Below are 18,729 nucleotides of genomic sequence, written 5' to 3'. Positions count from 1 at the left end.
TGCGTCCGGACAAAGACACTGCTTCAACTTTTGAGTAGTTGATCTTCGCATTTGATGCTCTACAGTAGCGCTCAATATGCTGCATCACTTGCGTCAAGTCATCAGGATCGTGTATAAAAACCATCGCATCATCAGCATAGTACAAAATTTTAGCAGCAATTGAGGTTGGCCAAACAGTGATTTGATTTCGAAGCTCGGGGCGTAGTCTTATCTAATACCCCTCAATCGCTTCGTCTTGAAGAATAGCTCGCAATAAAGGATCAAATGCAAGGTTATACAAAACAGGGGAAACTGGGTCGCCTTGCTTTAGTCCACGCTTCTTGACAAATGATGGTGTAAAGAAACCATTGACATTTACTTTGATCTAATTACCGGAAAGCAAGTTGCCTATGGTGCTTACTATGGACTCTGGGAATCCAAATTTTATCAAAACTTGTTTGAGATACTTCAGATTCACACGATCATACACTTTCTTTTGGACGAATCAAAATTATTTTTCAGATGTTTAGCTTACCTTTTTTTGGATGAAGTAAAATGGAAATTTAGACAAATGAAAATTAGCTGTAAGACATGTTTTAAAATAAGATCTAATTGTGGATGCTCAAGATAACAATTTCGTTTTTTGATGGTTTTTTTTAAATTACTGAAACAAAATGCTTATACAGTATATTTTCAAGAGCTTTTTTGTAGCAAACAACAAGTGAAGAATGGTTGATATATAGTTCAGTGCTATACATGCAGTGTCATATACACTTGCAATACAGGATTTTAGTCTGATTCGACATGTCAACGCTGTTAAGAATATTTATGATATTTTTATTTCTGCTGTCCAAAAAAAAATAACGCTCTCGTGCCTATCCTAATGGGCATTATAAAAAACCTCTTTATACAACCGTACGTGTACATTCAGTTATTACTGACTTGTTCAGAAAACAGTTGATTCTATATACATATTTCATAATTTAAGACAACTTTATTGAATTGTTAGTAATACATCATCGATTTGGGATATTCAAAAGATAATACATACTTAAGAGTGTGCTTTATATGTGATGTTGTGACCTTACACAAGTTACAAAAAGTTTTTTCGAGAGAAAAGAATGTGTCACGTCAAAGCTCATATTTACTATATTCTGATTTGGTGGCAATGAATAAAATAACCAAAAAATCCATTTTTTTCATTTCTTTCAATTATATACTATATAGTGTAATAGCTTTCTTCTAGCCAATACTATCTATTATATTCCAAATACGTAAAAAATTGAAAAAAATGATGAAAAGAAGTGGAAAACAGTCTGATAATGGTCGTGGAATCAATACTGGTAAAGTCGAATATTATAGTAAATAGATGAAATCCCATTGACCACACTTTTTCTGATACAACAGAAGAAACCGAACAAGAAGTTACTGAAGATAATTCAGATGAAGATTTCCAACCGATTATGTATAGAAAAAGAACTAGTACGTCTTATTACATGATCTTTATGTACAGGTCTAATCTAACTTTTCATATACGTAAAGAAAACACGCCGTATAGTTCTGAAAATAAAAAGACTAAACTAAATAATGTGGTCCATACCTCTTCTAATACAAGTGCTACTGCTAGCTCAAGCTCCATAATAATCAACCCCAGCTCTTCAGCAGTCAAACCAAGCTCTTCAGCAGTCAAACCAAGTTCTTCAGTAGTTGAATCAAGCTCTTTAGTTGCTGAATCAAGCTCTTTAGTTGCTGAATCAAGCTCTTTAGTTGCTGAATCAAGCTCCTCCAATTCAAATGTTGCCAATTCAAGCTCCCCAGTTTCTGAACAAATTAAACAAATGATCACAATCAAAACGACTATTCAAAATATTTGGAATCAGGATCATGTACGACCTTTATACGATTTAGTCGACAATGTCAATATACTAGTTTTACATACTTATAGTTTCTCAAAATATATATTTTTGGAGGAGCTAAAGAATAGCATTGACTTCAGCTTGGCAGATTTTGTAACAAAGGAGTTTTTCGTAGAGGTGTTTCTGGCTCTGATCATTCCTGGAAAGGTAAAAGATAGAACCGCTATCTATCGTGAATTGATATCTCGTCACAAATCATCGTATTTTGAAGATGCTTAATATACTCCGTTTGAGATAAAGTACGCGCAACAGCTCGCATTGTACGAATGTACTAAAATTAATACGGCTTACCACAATAATATCAAGGCACATTTTGGTAACAGATTGCATATGTTATTGAACATGCTTTCTAAAAAAGAAGAAAAGTTACTCAGTCTCGATCATCGTATGAAAGCTGTAAATGCCACGAAACAAGCTATAAAAGAAGCCCGCCGAAAAGAAGTATTTGAACCCCTTAACAAAATGAAATTCGCTGTATCAAAAAAAGAAATTCCTTCTTCGGATGTCCTGGATGAAAAAGCATTATCATCTGTAAGGGACCTACTATCAACTTACCCAAACAACTACAAATTCGAAAAGAATTTTATCTATTATAATGTTAAAGCTCACCCAGAGAAGCATTTCAATGCTTTCTACAAGATTGCTAAACTTCTGGAAACTGAAGCAGCTAAAACATTTAATTGTTTTCCAATCAAAACATCGTTTATACCATCCTACATTACTCTGGATTCCAAAATAGTTCATCATCACATACTGAAGCAGAAAACTTCCTTCAAGGCGGAACAAAAGTTTGAGATTTGGAGCAACGTCGTTAATTTAAACAAGAAATCATTCAAACCTCAAGGACTTAATAAATCTCTACGATTTCAGGGCACCATTGAAACTGATGGTATTTGTGCTTCGGTGTTAAAACAGAATATCACCACGGGTAAAAAGCAGCCAAGAATGAATAATAAGAAGACAGATACTATCGACGAGGAGTATGTCGAAAATATACTACCTGCTACACTGAAGGAAAACCAAGGCAAATACGTTTTAATTGACCCTGGAAGACGAGACCTTATGTTTTGCATGCAAGAGTCAAGTACGAAGGAGAAGCCCCAAATTCTAAAATATACAAAAATCACTAGAAATAAGCTGACTAGACATAACAAAATATTAAGCAAACAAAATACGCCAGAGTCAGTAAAAATCGCCCAACTCATTTTGTCTAAAACCGTATCTTCTTCAGTAGACATTACAAAATTTGGGGATTACATCAAAACCAGAGCCTCTGTCACACATGTATTAACGAGATATTATGGAAATGAAACAATGACGATCAATGAATCATATTTCCCTGGATCTGTCACGGAATTCTCAATACGACGAGGATGTTTATACTATGGAGATTTGTTTGTTATAAATTTTCGAGGATATTATCCGCAACCGAAAGACACTACTAGCACCACTACTGATTTGAATTTGTATGCGACTTATTTGGAAATCATGTTAAAACAAAAGCACATCGCACAGCGTCTGACTGCAACAACAAAAAACTCACTAAATGCACTGATTAGTAACATGTCCTCAAGTAATGAAGATAATGGGTTAAAACACAAAGCAAGCACACAATTAGAAAAGTTGCGACTGTTACCTTTCAGAAAGATAAAATTCAACAGCAAGCTCTATCACGATCAAAATGATGCCAATTTGGTTCAACGGCTAAAGCTAAAATTTGGGAAAAACTCGATTTTAGTGATAGGTAATTGGTCTGCTCCGAATACGAAATTCCAGGAGCCCACAAGAAGTAAAGGCCTAATCAAAATGTTGAAGAAGGCAGGATTTACTGTTCTTTTAATCGACGAGTTTAAAACGTCCTCATATTGCCCTACTTGCGAAAGCGAACTGGAGACATTCAAGACTGTTGTCAACCCTCGCCCATACAAAAGAGCCGATGCACCAACTGTTGAATGTCACGGTTTATTAAGGTAGACGATAATAATAATTGTAGAATGGAGCTATTAATGACTATAACCACTGGATTATTAGATGTCAAAATCTTAAATGTCTTGATAACGGCGAAAAACAAAGAAGAAAACTCTGGAACCGGGACTTGGCCGCAGTGCTGAACTTTAAGAAGATAGTTGAAAGCTTACGAGAAACTGGTCGAAGACCAGCAATATTTTGCAGAAAAAACACCGAAACTATCCACCAAGGTTAACGCTTTGGTTATTTAATGCAGGTACCTACTTTTGAATTTAACATAACAATCGTTTTCCGTAACTAAATTTTCATTTGTCTAATTTCTTTTTTTACTTCGTCCAAAAAAGGTAAGCTAAACATCTGAAAAATAATTTTGATTCGTCCAAAAAAAAATTTAACATCGTCTGAATTTGAAGTAGAAATACTGTACTTCAGATCCAATGATTATCTTTTAAAAAGATCATGTATCATCTTCAAATTATTGCTATTTCAATCACCGCCACCATTTATGCCGACATGGCAAGTATGCCATTTGCATACCCAAAAAATATTTTTCAGAAAAAAATAGAAACTACTAATTTAGAATATAACAAAAATATTTTCTGCAACCAAAAACAATAAAAAAAATAAAAAAAAAGAGAAAATTTTCAATTTTTCTGTTTTGAATTTATAAAAAAAAACTAGTTTTTTAATTTTTCGTTTTAAATTAATAAACAAATCTACCAAATAATAACTCCTGTGTTTTAGTTTAGAGAAAAGATTACTGCCTGGTAGACTTGTTTATTAATTTAAAACGAAAAATTAAAAAACTAGTTTTTTTTTATAAATTCAAAACAGAAAAATTGAAAATTTTCTCTTTTTTTTTATTTTTTTTATTGTTTTTGGTTGCAGAAAATATTTTTGTTATATTCTAAATTAGTAGTTTCTATTTTTTTCTGAAAAATATTTTTTGGGTATGCAAATGGCATACTTGCCATGTCGGCATAAATGGTGGCGGTGATTGAAATAGCAATAATTTGAAGATGATACATAGATTTTGTAAACTCTTTATTTAGCCGAAGGATCATCCTCAATGACTTATTCATTTTTTATAACTTAGGCCTTTTTCAAGCTGTTTCCTCAAATTCGGGGAGATGACATCTAAAGTAATAATAGCACTAGAACATTTCCATAAGTGAATGGGGAGGGGATTTTGAGAGATGAAAATGCACTCTTTTGGGAGGATCATAAAAGAAAGTACCAAGCTTATTCCTGCGGTGTTCAATGTGTATCCTCTCAGGCCTTTTGGCTAAAATCAAATGCAGTGTTCAATGTGCCAGAAATTGGTTTCAAATTGAAAAAGGCTAGCTGTTCAATGCCTCATTATTATACACAGAATTTTAAGATTTTATGTTTTTCAGAAGAGAGAGACAATTTGAAATGACCTAAAGCAATTAAAGACTTGCAGAAAAACTCATAAACTCCAGGAACTTTTCATGAAGAAATATGATAGAAAGTGATAAGCCATTGAGGACGATCATTCGGCTAAACTCTATCTGGCGTGATTAAATAAAAGGGCTCTATTAAAGGGTTATTCATCTATTTCTTCTTGAAGCGCGAAACTGAGCACTATAAATTTCAAGCCAAGAAAGCCTATTGATATTTAGGTTCAAAAGTATGGTTACTTATAGGGACATTTCTATGCTGATAACAATCAATATGAATGAATACCTTTTCGCATTCCTTGCTACAAATAATGTTTATTAATGCATAATGCGAGATATTTAGAACAGCAATGAATTCCCAAATTCTCCTTGGAAATAGCTTGCAATGCCCTACAAAGCTCAAACAAAGATATAAAGTTTATTTAAGCCATAGAAAAAAATCACGTGATTTTTATGTTTCTAATGCTATCAGAAGGAATGAACTGCATAATACTCGTGTCCGCCTAAAGGTCTGTAATCAAGAAAGAAGTTTGTACAAAAACAGCGTAATAACTGCTCATGATAGCGTATGATTGGTATTCATTGTGTCATTTTGAATAGGTCCTAATAAGTTAAAGGCTTGTCTGTTTGTTGGAGAACGCGATCTTGGTATTGATTTACTCGGGAGCACAAGTATTGTATGCATCACAAGTGAGTAAATACGTCCCAAATTTGTGTCTTTTGTTTCCAGAAATTAGCCCACCTAGTTAATAGAACCGAGAAGGGAATAAAAGCAGTGAAAGATACTTTCTATTGTTTGAATAAGGATTGTATTTGCGTAAGAAATAACAAGACAATTACGTCTCGCGACCGATTGTCAGCTCTGACGATTGTTGTTGTTGGTCTATCTATAATCTTGTTCGGTAGAACGTTCCCCACATTTCCCATAAATTTAGTCAATACTACACTGAAGATGATTTCAAACAATTCCTAAATCGAAGAGTGTGTAAGGTTGATGATAGTTCTGCTACTATCAATATGGATGATAAGCGGTAACATGTCTCTAGAGTCGAACCTTTCTAATGGTCTTATAATTGATAATACTCTCTGAGTGGCTGCGGTTATTTTTTGAGTATTTATCGATTCTTAGACGGCTTCAGATCTTCCCTAACTTAACTCAGTAATTCATTGTTGGAATTACAAAAAAAAAAAAAAAAAAAGGAGAGATAAAGAAGAGGAAGGGGAATGATTCAAAAGCGAAAAAAGTGAATACAAGCTGAGTGACAATTGTTTATGTGTATAGACTTGCAATGATGAGGAAACATGAAAGAGCTTCAGCAGCTTGTTTGCTTTAACAAATTGTAATTCAATTAAAATGAAGAAAATTTTCGATCTATGACAAAGCAGTGCATCAGGAGCCCATTCTGAAGCTAAACAATAACAGTATGTTGATTTGGATATTGAACAAAGACATCGTGTTTTTTCTTTGATTGTATATACAATAATATCCATACATTCATAAAGACAATCAACAGTCTTCAAAACATGTTCGAGAAAGGCAACTCATCATGGTTTTATTGTAATGCTTTATGCTTATAAATATTAAAAAATCAAAAGGTCACCTTATTTCTCTTTAAACCATGACTATAAACCTTACTCGACAATTGACACTTTTATTTCGAAATGCACTGCTGGTTCCACAAACCTATAGAGAAGGACCTTCAACTACAAGTGATGATCCAACATGGGCTTTTTATGCATATACAGTAGATCCGTAAGTGACATTTTAAACTGCATATTATTAATGTAAATCAGGGAGTGTATCATGTTGCTCCACATGACAAGAACACTTGTAAATCAATATTTCCCAGACTATGACTTCAATAATCCAGGTACGACTGGTTTCTACGTGAGTGGCACTGGCTATTTTGATGTGATGAATTCTTTTGTTCGCCAAAACTATCCTCAATCGTCTTCCTTGTCTGTTCGTTTTCGAGAATTGCATTCGATTGTTCCTAATGTCGAAATTCCTCATCGATTTCGAGAGCCTCCTATCATTACACCTCCGTCACCTGTTCATTTACCTTCTATTCGACAAATTACAAACCTTAATAATAATAATAATAATAATAATAATAATGACAATAGAGCTAGTGTTCCACTTCCGAGTCATATTCCTGCTGAACCTTCAACAACTGCTGGTCGTAAAAAAAAAGGCGGGCCAAAAGCAACTGCAGCAACGACAAAAAGAATCGAAAGTAAGGTTCGAAAGTCTCCAAGTACCAGGAATCGTAAGAAAAGTATTTCTGGTTCAACAAAAAAAAAATCAGGTGTAAAACTCAGAAAGAGAGAGAACATTCGCTCTGGATTAAGAACTTGTAAAGAAGTAAACTACAAAGTTTAGACCTCTTTTTTGTATATACTTACTTTTGACAATAACAATAAAACTGCATTTGGCTGAACTCAATAGTATCAGAGACTCATGTCTGGACGGTAAAATCAATTTTTCATGCCAAACCTCCGTCCAAGATAAAAAAAAAAAAGGAAAAAGGCTCGCGCCTGCAGCGGGCTATCAACCGGTCGCTGGTTTTATTAAGCCGATAAAGTGTTTGTCTAATTAATTCATACCTTAGTTTTCATGCTTATAATAACAAATTATGAGCTAGATTTTTCCAAAATGTTTATTGAAGGACTGCACAAAGATCAAAGCATCATGAGTGCGCTTTATTTAAAAGCTTCTTTAAAGACAACATTGCTGGTTGTTTATGACGGACTAACATTTTATTTGATTTAGGGCTCTTTAAATGAAATGTTGAGAGGAACAGTTACTTATACGAAAAGGCACAAGAAAGAAGGTAAAGGTCCACAAAATCTAGCATTTAACCTTGCTGCAAGAAAAGTGTTTTCTCAAATTTAGTGTTTCAAATTTCGTATAAAAAAAGAATATCATGATATAGTCTGCAGTCATAAAGCAATATAATAAATTTTATTGTAATAAATATACATATATTTTACTTGGGACACCAAGTAATGGTGTATGACGAAGATTTACATTGATAAAGACTGGCTTTATCATCGTAAGCGTAAGAATAGACATCAGGACAAGCTTGTTTGATCTTTGCAGCATAACTGTTGATAGGGCAGGTAGCAGACGTGTTGTGAGAGCCAGTACAACAGTATTCTTCAGTGTTAAACTTTGAGCAAGCACTAACACAACCACTGTTCTTGCCATTTAAGCTCTTTGTGAATCCAGAAGGACAAGCAGGCAAATTCTTACAAGCAGGTGTACCACACCAATACTTGCCACCTTCTCCATTGCTGGGTGCAGGGTTAGTAGGTGTGACGCTAAGAGGCAAGTTGTAGCCGTCCACAAAAGACAAGTCATAAAAGTCTTTACCATTAGCACCGTTAAATGTAAATTCAGCCAAAGAAGCAGGAAAAGCAGCACCTGCAGTTTGACAGTCAGAGCCGCCCTGACAATCTACACGTGCCCAGAAACGAAGAGAAGCCAAGTTCTTGCTGAAAGAGTATGTCTTGGAACCACCAGTAGCTACAGAATCAGGGGTGCCAGAAGTATCAGCAGGATTCAAATGACCTACTTGAAGCGTCTTGCCACAGTTGTTGACTACCTTGATAATAGTCTGATCTGCACGCTTTTCAAATGAAGGCAAAGCAGAGGCCAAGCCGATAAAAGAGACAAGATAAAGATGGAAGAGTTGCATATTGAACACAAGTAAAGAAAGAGAAGAACTACCGTAATATCAACCCACTTATCTCTCTTTTTATACACCTTTTTTTTCTTTTAATCTTAAATTAATTGCATTAGAGTTTCATTTTTGAGTAACAAAAGAAGTATAGTGAACACAACATTGTGGTAAGGTGACTTTGATCGCCTAAAAACATTACATCCATTTTTAAAGATTCCATTTCCAGAAATAAATTGCACAAAAAAGTTGAAATACACTACACCCCTTTATAAATTCCAACACTTTTTTTTATTCATTTCAGCTCAATGGATGGACTAAATCTCTTTCTTATTTGACCGCTTGGCTAGAAAGGTAAGTTTGCTTTATTTATTTATTGTTTGCTTCCTCATTCTGGTTTATGAAAATGATAATTTACAACTGATATGAAGCTATCAGGTGAAACTGACCCGATGGTATGACATCAATCGTAAAACCTGATTGGAGTGCTGTTCGCTTGATATCAGGCTACCAAGTGAATTCCAACCGAAGGCTGATACTGGGCAAAGTTCAATTGAGATCAAGTTAGGTTTTAAGCCAGCTACTTGATCGCAGTTGAACTCACTTGATCGCTGGGTCATTGGTGTACCTCAAGTACGACAAACCTATCTGTGGTACATCGGCTTTAATGACTACTATTTTGACAGCAATGTCTATAATAAACATTGTTATTGTTGAAGTTAGACCCCAAATAGACAAAAGGAAAAATTGTTGAAAGTCGCAAAAGAAAGACTGCAAACATAAAAAAAAAATCATTTTGCACGAATGTAATTCTTAGATTGCACATTAATTGAACTCGTTTTGCACACACAAGAAATAAAGATTGCATAACTTGTGCAATTTATTTACGGGAATGATGTATTCAAACTTACATATGTCTTTTACTTAGTCGAATAGTACTATGTGTCACTCGTCAAGGTCATTTAGATAAAACAATACGAATTTAATAAAAACATCGCTTTTATTCTCTTTTACGTTAATTCTTGTCAATTGCTCATGATCAAATTGGGAAGCTGATATTGTAGTCAAGAAACTTTGTAGGTAGAAGCACTTGATAGTTATGATCCTGAAACAACAGCATCAGAGTAAACTTGTGAAGATTGTAGCAGTTGTGTTTGAGCAGGAGAGGTACTTTGTCTTTCCGCAAAAACAGTTGGTGCAACGCTGTTTTTATTTGATCTCGTCCTTGCTTACAGTAAGAGATCGATTGGAACAGGAATGAAGCATCTCACGTGAAGTAAGACAAACGTAAAAAAAGAAAGTATTTTATGAATTAATTAAATTTATGTAGGACTGCAGATCTAACCCCTTCAACAAGTATCAAATCGCGGGTCTCTAAAAACCAAATCGCAGTAAAGAATCTGTGTACCGAAAACTTGAATAGTACACAGGTTTTATACGACACAGGTGAAGGTACTAAAAATCTATACTAAGCTCCCCTCAGGCCCAGAAGAAAAATCAATTTCTTTGAAGATTTGAGACTAAAAAAGCCTTTTCTAGATGGTGTCATGCTCTTATTCAAAATTTATTGATCACAATTTATGCAATTTGCATAATAAAATTTTTCGTTAAATACATAGTTAATAATAAATAAATTTCATATTGATAGATTTATTTTTGGAGCCCATTAGCTTGTTTTATCTAAAAAGGACTTGAGGATTACAAATAATTTTGTTTTATTGATCTAATAATGCAAAATAAAATGATATGAAGACAAAACAAATATATAGAGAATGTATTATGATGTGAGTGTGTATATATAGATAGATAGATAGATAGCTGGACTTAGTCACTCTCAGTGTCAGGTTCCTTAGTGCCACCTTCAATCAACCACTTGAGATGACGAGCACGGCGACGTTCTTCTTGAAGCTTAAGTTCATTTCTAGTCTTCTTCTTTTTCTTGGAGATCTTGGCCTTCACCTTTTCTTCATCAATCTTTGATTCATCATCAACAGCAGAAACACCACTCTTGTAAAGTTTACCGCCAATCAATTTCCAGCTTTCAGGACACAAGGCTTCAACAAATTCAGTACTGTGAGAAATCATGACAACAGCACCTTCCCACTTTCTAATAGCAGTAGCAAGACCACCCAAGGCTTCACGATCCAAAAAGTTAGTAGGTTCATCAAGCACTAACATATGACAATTGTTCCACATAGCAGCAGCAATTACGACCTTGACCTTTTGACCACCAGAGAGAGCACCCATCTTGGTGTACTGAGCAATATCAGGATCAAGACCAATATCAGTAAAGTGTTGACGAATATGAGGCATACTCAATTCACGGTACAGCAAACCTTCACGAGAAGCTTCTTTATCATCGAATTGTTGGACGAGTTTTTGGAAACCCAACTCGAGTAACTTTTCACGAGAGAACCAACTGTTGAACTTGTGGAGCTTGTTCTTCCATTTGATTTCGTATTGGAACGTCTTCTTGAGCTTAGTACGACCCAACAAGGCTTCGATCTGACGCTCTTCACCATTGACAGTGATCATCTTCTCCATTTGAGCTTTTTCTTCGTCACTCCAGACACGGGTTTCTTTTTCAGCGACTTCCTTGTCTTCACCAGTAGAGTAACGCCATTGCAAGTAATCAGTAGGTGTCTTTTCAAGATGTTGTTCCAAGTGGTGGAAAGCATGTTGAGCAACGTAACCAATACGAAGAGCAGGGTGACGCCAAACAACACCGGTTTGAGGAATAGTCTCACCTGTCAAGAGCTTGATCATAGTAGACTTACCAGCACCGTTAGGACCCACGACAGCAACACGGGATGAAAGAGAAAGAGAAGCGCTAGCATTGTAGAGAGAAGGCACCTTGTTACCAGGATAAGTGTATGTACAGTCTGTCATCTTGAGAATGGCCTTGGTGTTGGATCTAACACCTTGCAAGACAGATGGCTTGGGGAAAGTAAACTCAATTGTAGAGGCATCCAAAGTGTAGTAAGTACGAGCAGCAGGATAAACTTCAACAAAAGCAGAGAGATTACCATGGTACAAACGAAGCTTCTTCTTTTCATAATGAAGAATCTGAGTACAGACATTATCCAAGAAGCCAGAGTCGTGAGAGACAATCAAACAAGTGACTTGAGATTGAGCATTCAAATAGTCTTCAAGCCATTTGATGTTGTCGACATCCAAGTGATTGGTAGGTTCATCCAACAAGAGAATATCAGCCTTGGTAAGGATAGCACGAGCAAGCTCAAGCTTCATCTTCCAACCACCAGAAAGGGCAGAAGCAGACATTTCGAGACGAGCATCATCAAAGCCAACAGTACGCAAAGACTTTTCAATTTCAGAATGAGGCAAGTCCTTCAACAAGGGATCAGCAGCAACATAGTTAACAATCTTCAAGGAAGTGTCAGCAGCTTGAGAGTTATAGTCAACCAAGGCAGTGCGAACTTGATCTTGAGAGGGGAATCCTTCAACCTTACCATTGTGGATAGCGTTCATCAAAGTACTCTTACCAGCACCGTTTTGACCACAGAGACCGTAACGTTGACCACGGTGCAACTTGAGACGAGTGTGACTCAACAAGAGACGGGTACCATAAGCAAGAGAAAAGTCTTCTACGTTACAGATTTCTTCACCTTCCTGTTCATCAATAGCACTGTCATCCACATCTGCATTACGCTTCTTGAAAATACCCTGAATTTCCTCTAAAGCACCATAGATCACAGAAGAAATGTCTGCCTTCATAATAAAAGCCTTGAGGTAAGGAGTAAAGGACTCAAGCCAACCTTCTTTAGAGAAGAGCTCTTGACGAGCGTAGTCAGCAGCAATGATGCCAAGATAAGAAATATAAGGAAGGAAGAAGGAATCAAGAAAACCTTGTGCCTTAGTAGCAGCCTTCTTGAAAGCAGCAGTGGCTTCTTCAATCGTGACTTCAGTAGCTTCAGCAGGCTTTTCATTAGCACCACCAGCATCAATCAAAGTCTGCTTGGCCTTGTTAGCAAGCACACGAATTTCAGGGAAAGCAGCACTTTCAGCTTGACGATCAATACCAGGATACAATTGAGGCAAGAACTGAGCAGCTGTACGAGGATCACGCACAAGCTTACACAAGTTGTCTGTGATCACAACAGTTTGACGCATGATAGTTGTCGAACGTTCATTCAAGGCACGAGTCAAAAGGGGCACCATGATAGCCAATGTGGGACCATTGACTTCAGCCACAAAAGTAGTTTGAGCGAGCTTTTCAATGGTATCAGGCACACGAGTAGGGTTGCCCATACAGAGCACCAAATCCTTCAAATGACGATGGATATCAGGGTTACCACCCACAGAACACACCTTCAACATGGCTTTTTCAGCAGCAGTAGCAACTTCCTTCTTAGTGTCAGAGAGACAGTCAGAGACAGCAGGAATGATTTCAGGCAAACATTCACCAATTTGTTCGGGAGCTCTTTCTGTGAAACGTTCCAATAACTTCAAGGCACCAATCTTGGTCTGCCATTTCTTTGAACTGGTGTTATGACCCATACCCTTCAACAAGACAGGCAAAAGAGCCTTGGTGGCTTCAGCAGGAATCATGTCAACCAAAGTGCGAGAGGCCATTTGAGCAGCTTCTTGGACAACTGCACCCTTATCAGCATAAAGATCCAAAAAGATTTCCAAATGAGGAATCAACAAAGGCTCAATTTCATGAGACATGACTTCTTCCATCGCATTGAAACCGATAAGACCACCCTCACGTTCCAAGCCAGATTTCTTGTTTTTAATAGAAGCAAGAAATTTGTCGATGATGCCATAAGTCTTGATCATAATCATACCTTTAGATTGAACAAGTTTAGCAAGCTCTTGAGCAGCTTGTTCGACTTCTTCAGAAGAAGGAGCAGTGTTAATCTTGTTGAGAAGATCAGCAACCATAGTTGCTTGTTCGTTGGTTGCAGAAACCATCATTTACTAGTTTTGTTTTTGTTTTTCTAGTTTAAAGAAGAAGAAGAAGAGGTGATAGAGAATGGATAAGAAAATAACAAGAAAACTAGTCAAGTCAAGCCTTGAGTCGATAAGTGATGAGAAAGGAGGAAAAAGGGGGAGAGATAGCAATAGTATCAAACAGAAAAAATTTGCTTTGCCTTCCTAATGAGCTCAACTCCGCAGTGAACATGGCCAATCAAACTACATTATGATAGCAACAAATAGAAAGCTGTTGTTTTCTCACTTAAAAGGGAGAGAGTAATGGTCTATTTTTTATTATTATTGATTGTCATGCTGGTAAGACATTCTTTCTTGGTGAATGACTTCAAGGTTGTGTTTGATCTTTTCGTCCATTTCTTTCAGGGACTCTTCTTGTCGTTTTAAAGCAGCGATTTCTTTTCGTAACTGTTGTTCGTTTTGAATAAGTGTAACTAATTCGGGTTGAGAAGTGGGTATGGTATCAGGCATGATATAGAACAAGAAAAAGAAACAAAAAAAAGGAGAGGAGCATGACAGAAATCAAGCTATATAGTGTTCGATCCGGAATAGCGCATTCGACTAATGACTTCCAATTTAGGCAAATTTCAAGGAAAAAAGCGACTCCAAGCGTCAAAACTATAGACAAAGCTGCCAAACCAGATACATCCTTCCTTTTAAAAAAAGTAACCAACAAATATGTCCATGGCTGCTCAAATCTCCAAGAAGAGAAAGGTAAGGATAGATAAAGAGAGACTGGATGGATGGATACTTATATTTTTCAAATAGTTCGTAAGTTGGATCAGCATGCATCGATAAACACATTGATTTACAATTTCAACTTTTAGGTCGCTGACGGTGTCTTCTATGCTGAATTAAACGAATTCTTCACTCGTGAGCTTGCCGAAGATGGTTATGCTGGTGTCGAAGTTCGTGTCACCCCTGCCCGTACAGAGTAAATATGAGAGATAAAACATCATCAGCCTGTACTCATTGCATGTAGAATCATCATTCGTGCCACACAAACACAAAAGGTGCTCGGTGAAAAGGGTCGTCGTATTCGTGAATTGACCACACTTGTTCAAAAGCGCTTCAAGTTCCCTGAAAACGCTGTTGAACTTTACGCTGAACGTGTCCAAAACCGTGGTCTCTGTGCCATTGCTCAATGTGAATCTGTCAAGTTCAAGCTTCTTAACGGTTTGGCTGTCCGTCGTGCCTGTTACGGTGTTGTCCGTTTCGTGATGGAATCCGGTGCTAAGGGTTGTGAAGTTGTTGTCTCTGGTAAGGTCCGTGCTGCCCGTGCCAAGGCCATGAAGTTCGCTGATGGTTTCATGATCCACTCTGGTAACCCTGCTCGTGAATTCATTACTACTGCCGTTCGTCACGTTGATTTACGTCAAGGTGTCTTGGGTATCAAGGTCAAGATCATGTTGGACAGCGACCCCACTGGTCGTAACGGTCCCAAGCAAACTCTTCCTGATATTGTTACCATTCTTGAACCCAAGGATGAAACTCCCATCCTCGAACCCTCTGCTCAAGACTTCAGACCTGCTCCTACTGCTGCTGAGCCTGTTGAAGCCTAAACTTCTTTTTTATTTGCTTGTGTCTATATTCTAATTGAAAAATAAAAAAAGGAATCAAAAACATGTATATATATAGGACTTACGAGAGTATCTTCAAGTGCATAAAAAAATAGGAAAGAATGACATGTTGCATTTTTTTATTGTGACTTGTAGGAGTAGAAGAAAAAGTGGAGATACTGCACATCTCTAAAAAAAATAATCTTGATCATGATGGCAAAAGAGAAAAGAGGACCTATAGAAGGTAAAGGGGATGATCTCGAAAGACACTGACAGGATCATGTAGGATCTATTCATAAAAGAGCACCTCAAAGACCAGCTACAGTACCTACTGATATTTATGTGTCCAACAAGACAAAGACAGCAGCAATTATTAAACGAGTAACAAGACTCATGTTAAAAGAAAAGTAAGATCAATCCCCATGTCAACATGTGTTCATAATCTATAGTCATCAACATGTTACACTTCATGGTTTAGGTGCCATGGTTATACGTGCTAGTTCAATGGCTTTAGCAGTACAACAAGCCTTGGAAAATCAAGTTTTATTGAAACCTAAAACAGAGACAGTTCAGCTGATAGACGATATCATACCCGAAGATATGGACAAGGATCTAGAGACACAAAAAAGAGCCAATTCAGTCATTCATATTCAAATAGAAGCCACGGCAGGGCTAGCAGCACTTCAAAAGAAAACAGGCAAAATTATCCATCATCCTTCTCGTAACAGAAGGAGTAGAAAATGGCAGTAATTTATTTCTGTAGATGAGATAAAAGCAATAAAGCTTCATTTTGAAGGTGCAGGTCAGTAGGATATGTCTCTGGCTTAAGAATAGGTGTAATAACACGATCCATGACCATACTGCCTAGTCTATCCAGGTGTATTTTGGGAATATGTCTACGCCATACCATTAATGTCTTGAGGTATTTACATTGGCTCCAAAAGAATCGATGTTTGGCTTGTATAGATGCCTCATCCAAGTTCGATTTGGGAATAGCAGTGGCAATAGGCTCAATAAAACGAGATAATTGCTTATCGAGTGTGTCTACAATATCCATGGTTAAATCCTACAAAGAAGCGTGAATAACCTGTTTCTTGTCCATAGAGTATATACCTGATAGGCCTTTTCGTGTGTATCTACATAATACGATATTTGTTCGACTATTTGTGCTGCGTATCTCATTTGTCTTGAAGAAGCTGCATCAAGTGTGTCTAATAAGGATTTGACTTTCTTAATGATGGTCTTTTCAACCACTTTGTTTAGCATGTCGACATCAGGATCTTCATGTTCTCTTGATACACCATATTCAGACAATACACTATGCCATTGCATCCCATCTAAATCCATAGGTTCCTATTGAAAATGTATAAGTTTTTTTTTTCTGCATTGTGATAGTATCATTGACTCACTGAAAAGGGATCCCAAGAGACAAGTTCTGTACGAATATAGAATTCAAATGCACCAGGTAAACTTAGACTACCAAAGGCCTTTTCATAGTCTTCTGTAAAATCAAGTTTCCATGCTTCAAATTTGTCCTTGACTGCACGCAATGAACTGAATTCAGGACTCACATCAGACAATAGCTGTTCAATAGATGTGGTCTGAATGTCTTGTAGTTGTGTATCTCTCTTGATCTCATATTCTTCAGTCATTTCATCGTCTGTAAATAGACCTTGTTCACGTATGACTTCATCTCCTTCTGATTCTACTAAACGTTGCATACGTTTTTGTCTTTCTGATTGACGACGTTGAAGGGCTGTTGCTGAATTGCGTACACGACCAAACTCATCTATTTCTTCTTTCTCTGCTTCTTTGACAATATAGAACATACAAAGATCGTCTAGTTGATGCTGCCATCGACGGGAGGTGACAATATCCGTTCTTGTAGCTAAGATATCATGTACTTGTGCTTCCAGTTGTTCAAGATCAGGGAATTTAGCATCTAAAAATTCACCTAAATCATTCACAAACTGTGCTAATCCTTGGAAATAGTTATATCTTTCACTACTCTTCTCTATCTGTCTATCCAGGTCTGATTCTATTTGGGTTGAATTCTCAATTGTCTTGAGTGATTCTGCTAGATTAGACTCATAATGTTGTATTGATTCATTGATTTGGGTGATAGACAAATCCATGGATGTCATCATATCAGACAAAGTAGGTAATGCAGCAGTCTCAGGAACTAAGTTTGTTAGAAAGGATAGGGTGGTATGCTTTACTTACTCTGTGCAGGGCGATAATTAGCAGGTGTACTGTAAGGATCCATGCCTGTTGGATTTGTCTTGACACCACCGTACTTGATCATATCATTCTCCCATCTTGCCATATCTTCAGACTGTTCTTCTTCGTCCTCTTCTTCTGCTTCCTCAATCATTTCCCTTACACCTTCTCTGCGTTCTCTTTCTTGCTTTTTGGCTGTGCTCTTGTTGAAAGCATACTTGTCACCTACATATTTCTCGAATTCTATCTCTTATGTTGAGTATATGCTGGTTGAAATAACCTCCTCCCTTTTTTTGATTTTTACCTGCTTCACCATCATCAGCTATATCATCTTCTTCTCTTACAAGTCGAGATCCTGTATTCTATAGAAAGAGGATGTAAGCAAAACCTTTTGATGACTACAGCACAATTTACATCTTCTTCATCCAAGGGTATAAAACCGTCTTCGTTTTCGACTACATTGAATCCTCCTTTTCGCATCTGTTCTCTCTTTTTCTTGGCAGCTAAAATAGCACTTGCATCAGGAATGCCTGTTGATGCAGATGGGAGTGCATTCATCGAAGGAAACTTTTCATGCAACAAAGCATCCTCCTTGTTTAAAGAAGATCGAACAGAAGCAGGTAAATTAGGTGTACCTGCTTTAAGTTGATTCAACATTGTTTCATCATAACTGGATTTTACATCGATATCCATAGCATCGACGAGATTACTAGTATGAGCTGAGTCAGTGGATTCATGCATATACGCTATCTTACTCTGGTAGCTGAATGGTTCGACTTGGTTTTATCTTTTTTATTTGGAATGATTCTTGTTGTTCTTCATCTTCAAAACTGAGGGGATTAACTTGTTTCTTCAATTGCTTTTTCTTCTTGAGAGTCGAAGTGATTGTCTTTTTGATATCCACTAGTACTGTGTGAGTAACGATAGAATAAGATGTACATACCTTCTTCAGTAGGTTCATCGTCTGTTGTTTCAATCTTGCGACGAATATTCTTTGCTCTTGATGATTTCTTGAACATGACGAACGATT

The 18,729-nt window shown here is 36.8% G+C and overlaps 7 protein-coding genes across 7 annotated transcripts; 3 read left to right on the top strand and 4 right to left on the bottom strand.

Annotated features, from left to right (window-relative positions):
* Positions 1 to 1,270: 1,270 nt before the first annotated feature.
* B0P05DRAFT_578073 (uncharacterized protein) lies at positions 1,271 to 3,869 on the top strand (the record flags this gene model as incomplete). Its single annotated transcript, XM_051581831.1, has 6 exons — positions 1,271 to 1,322; positions 1,387 to 1,461; positions 1,522 to 2,042; positions 2,130 to 2,633; positions 2,658 to 3,361; positions 3,539 to 3,869. 6 exons carry the CDS (start codon positions 1,271 to 1,273, stop codon positions 3,867 to 3,869), a joined length of 2,187 nt encoding a protein of 728 aa, XP_051436968.1.
* A 4,352-nt stretch (positions 3,870 to 8,221) lies between these two features.
* On the bottom strand, positions 8,222 to 9,002 carry B0P05DRAFT_532589 (thaumatin). Its single transcript, XM_051577109.1, has one exon. The coding sequence runs from the start codon at positions 8,983 to 8,985 to the stop codon at positions 8,275 to 8,277; it is 711 nt and encodes a 236-aa protein (XP_051436967.1). The 5' UTR covers positions 8,986 to 9,002; the 3' UTR covers positions 8,222 to 8,274.
* A 1,656-nt stretch (positions 9,003 to 10,658) lies between these two features.
* B0P05DRAFT_532587 (P-loop containing nucleoside triphosphate hydrolase protein) lies at positions 10,659 to 14,032 on the bottom strand. The gene has a single exon (XM_051577108.1). It carries the CDS (start codon positions 13,903 to 13,905, stop codon positions 10,792 to 10,794), a length of 3,114 nt encoding a protein of 1,037 aa, XP_051436966.1. The 5' UTR covers positions 13,906 to 14,032; the 3' UTR covers positions 10,659 to 10,791.
* A 97-nt stretch (positions 14,033 to 14,129) lies between these two features.
* Positions 14,130 to 14,391, bottom strand: B0P05DRAFT_585072 (uncharacterized protein; the record flags this gene model as incomplete). Its single annotated transcript, XM_051582410.1, has 2 exons — positions 14,130 to 14,166; positions 14,228 to 14,391. 2 exons carry the CDS (start codon positions 14,389 to 14,391, stop codon positions 14,130 to 14,132), a joined length of 201 nt encoding a protein of 66 aa, XP_051436965.1.
* Positions 14,392 to 14,495: 104 nt separating this feature from the next.
* On the top strand, positions 14,496 to 15,677 carry B0P05DRAFT_12924 (40S ribosomal protein S3). The gene is made up of 3 exons (XM_051573016.1): positions 14,496 to 14,634; positions 14,748 to 14,854; positions 14,903 to 15,677. The coding sequence occupies exons 1-3, from the start codon at positions 14,599 to 14,601 to the stop codon at positions 15,480 to 15,482; spliced, it is 723 nt and encodes a 240-aa protein (XP_051436964.1). The 5' UTR covers positions 14,496 to 14,598; the 3' UTR covers positions 15,483 to 15,677.
* Positions 15,625 to 16,531, top strand: B0P05DRAFT_13025 (uncharacterized protein). The gene is made up of 3 exons (XM_051573022.1): positions 15,625 to 15,723; positions 15,766 to 15,886; positions 15,929 to 16,531. The coding sequence occupies exons 1-3, from the start codon at positions 15,690 to 15,692 to the stop codon at positions 16,227 to 16,229; spliced, it is 456 nt and encodes a 151-aa protein (XP_051436963.1). The 5' UTR covers positions 15,625 to 15,689; the 3' UTR covers positions 16,230 to 16,531.
* On the bottom strand, positions 16,231 to 18,718 carry B0P05DRAFT_465783 (nineteen complex-related protein 2-domain-containing protein; the record flags this gene model as incomplete). The annotated part of the gene is made up of 8 exons (XM_051574288.1): positions 16,231 to 16,545; positions 16,593 to 16,832; positions 16,889 to 17,661; positions 17,703 to 17,942; positions 18,004 to 18,061; positions 18,114 to 18,408; positions 18,455 to 18,602; positions 18,643 to 18,718. 8 exons carry the CDS (start codon positions 18,716 to 18,718, stop codon positions 16,231 to 16,233), a joined length of 2,145 nt encoding a protein of 714 aa, XP_051436962.1.
* Between the last annotated feature and the right edge of the window lie 11 nt (positions 18,719 to 18,729).

Source organism: Gilbertella persicaria, assembly GCF_025201335.1.
Source record: "Gilbertella persicaria strain CBS 190.32 chromosome Unknown B0P05scaffold_10, whole genome shotgun sequence".
Lineage (NCBI taxonomy): Eukaryota > Fungi > Mucoromycota > Mucoromycetes > Mucorales > Choanephoraceae > Gilbertella > Gilbertella persicaria.
Note: the sequence above shows the minus strand (reverse complement) of the source record. Positions and strands in the feature narration are given on the sequence as shown.

Bases quoted from the DNA above. Each gene is read 5' to 3' on its own strand.
- B0P05DRAFT_532589 (XM_051577109.1), bottom strand. From the start codon at position 8,985: ATGCAACTCTTCCATCTTTATCTTGTCTCTTTTATCGGCTTGGCCTCT.
- B0P05DRAFT_532587 (XM_051577108.1), bottom strand. From the start codon at position 13,905: ATGATGGTTTCTGCAACCAACGAACAAGCAACTATGGTTGCTGATCTT.
- B0P05DRAFT_12924 (XM_051573016.1), top strand. From the start codon at position 14,599: ATGTCCATGGCTGCTCAAATCTCCAAGAAGAGAAAG. The intron at 14,635-14,747 runs GTAAGGATAGAT...TTCAACTTTTAG, and splicing joins AAATCTCCAAGAAGAGAAAG to GTCGCTGACGGTGTCTTCTA. The intron at 14,855-14,902 runs GTAAATATGAGA...CATTGCATGTAG, and splicing joins GTCACCCCTGCCCGTACAGA to AATCATCATTCGTGCCACAC.
- B0P05DRAFT_13025 (XM_051573022.1), top strand. From the start codon at position 15,690: ATGATGGCAAAAGAGAAAAGAGGACCTATAGAAG. The intron at 15,724-15,765 runs GTAAAGGGGATG...AGGATCATGTAG, and splicing joins GAAAAGAGGACCTATAGAAG to GATCTATTCATAAAAGAGCA. The intron at 15,887-15,928 runs GTAAGATCAATC...CATAATCTATAG, and splicing joins AGACTCATGTTAAAAGAAAA to TCATCAACATGTTACACTTC.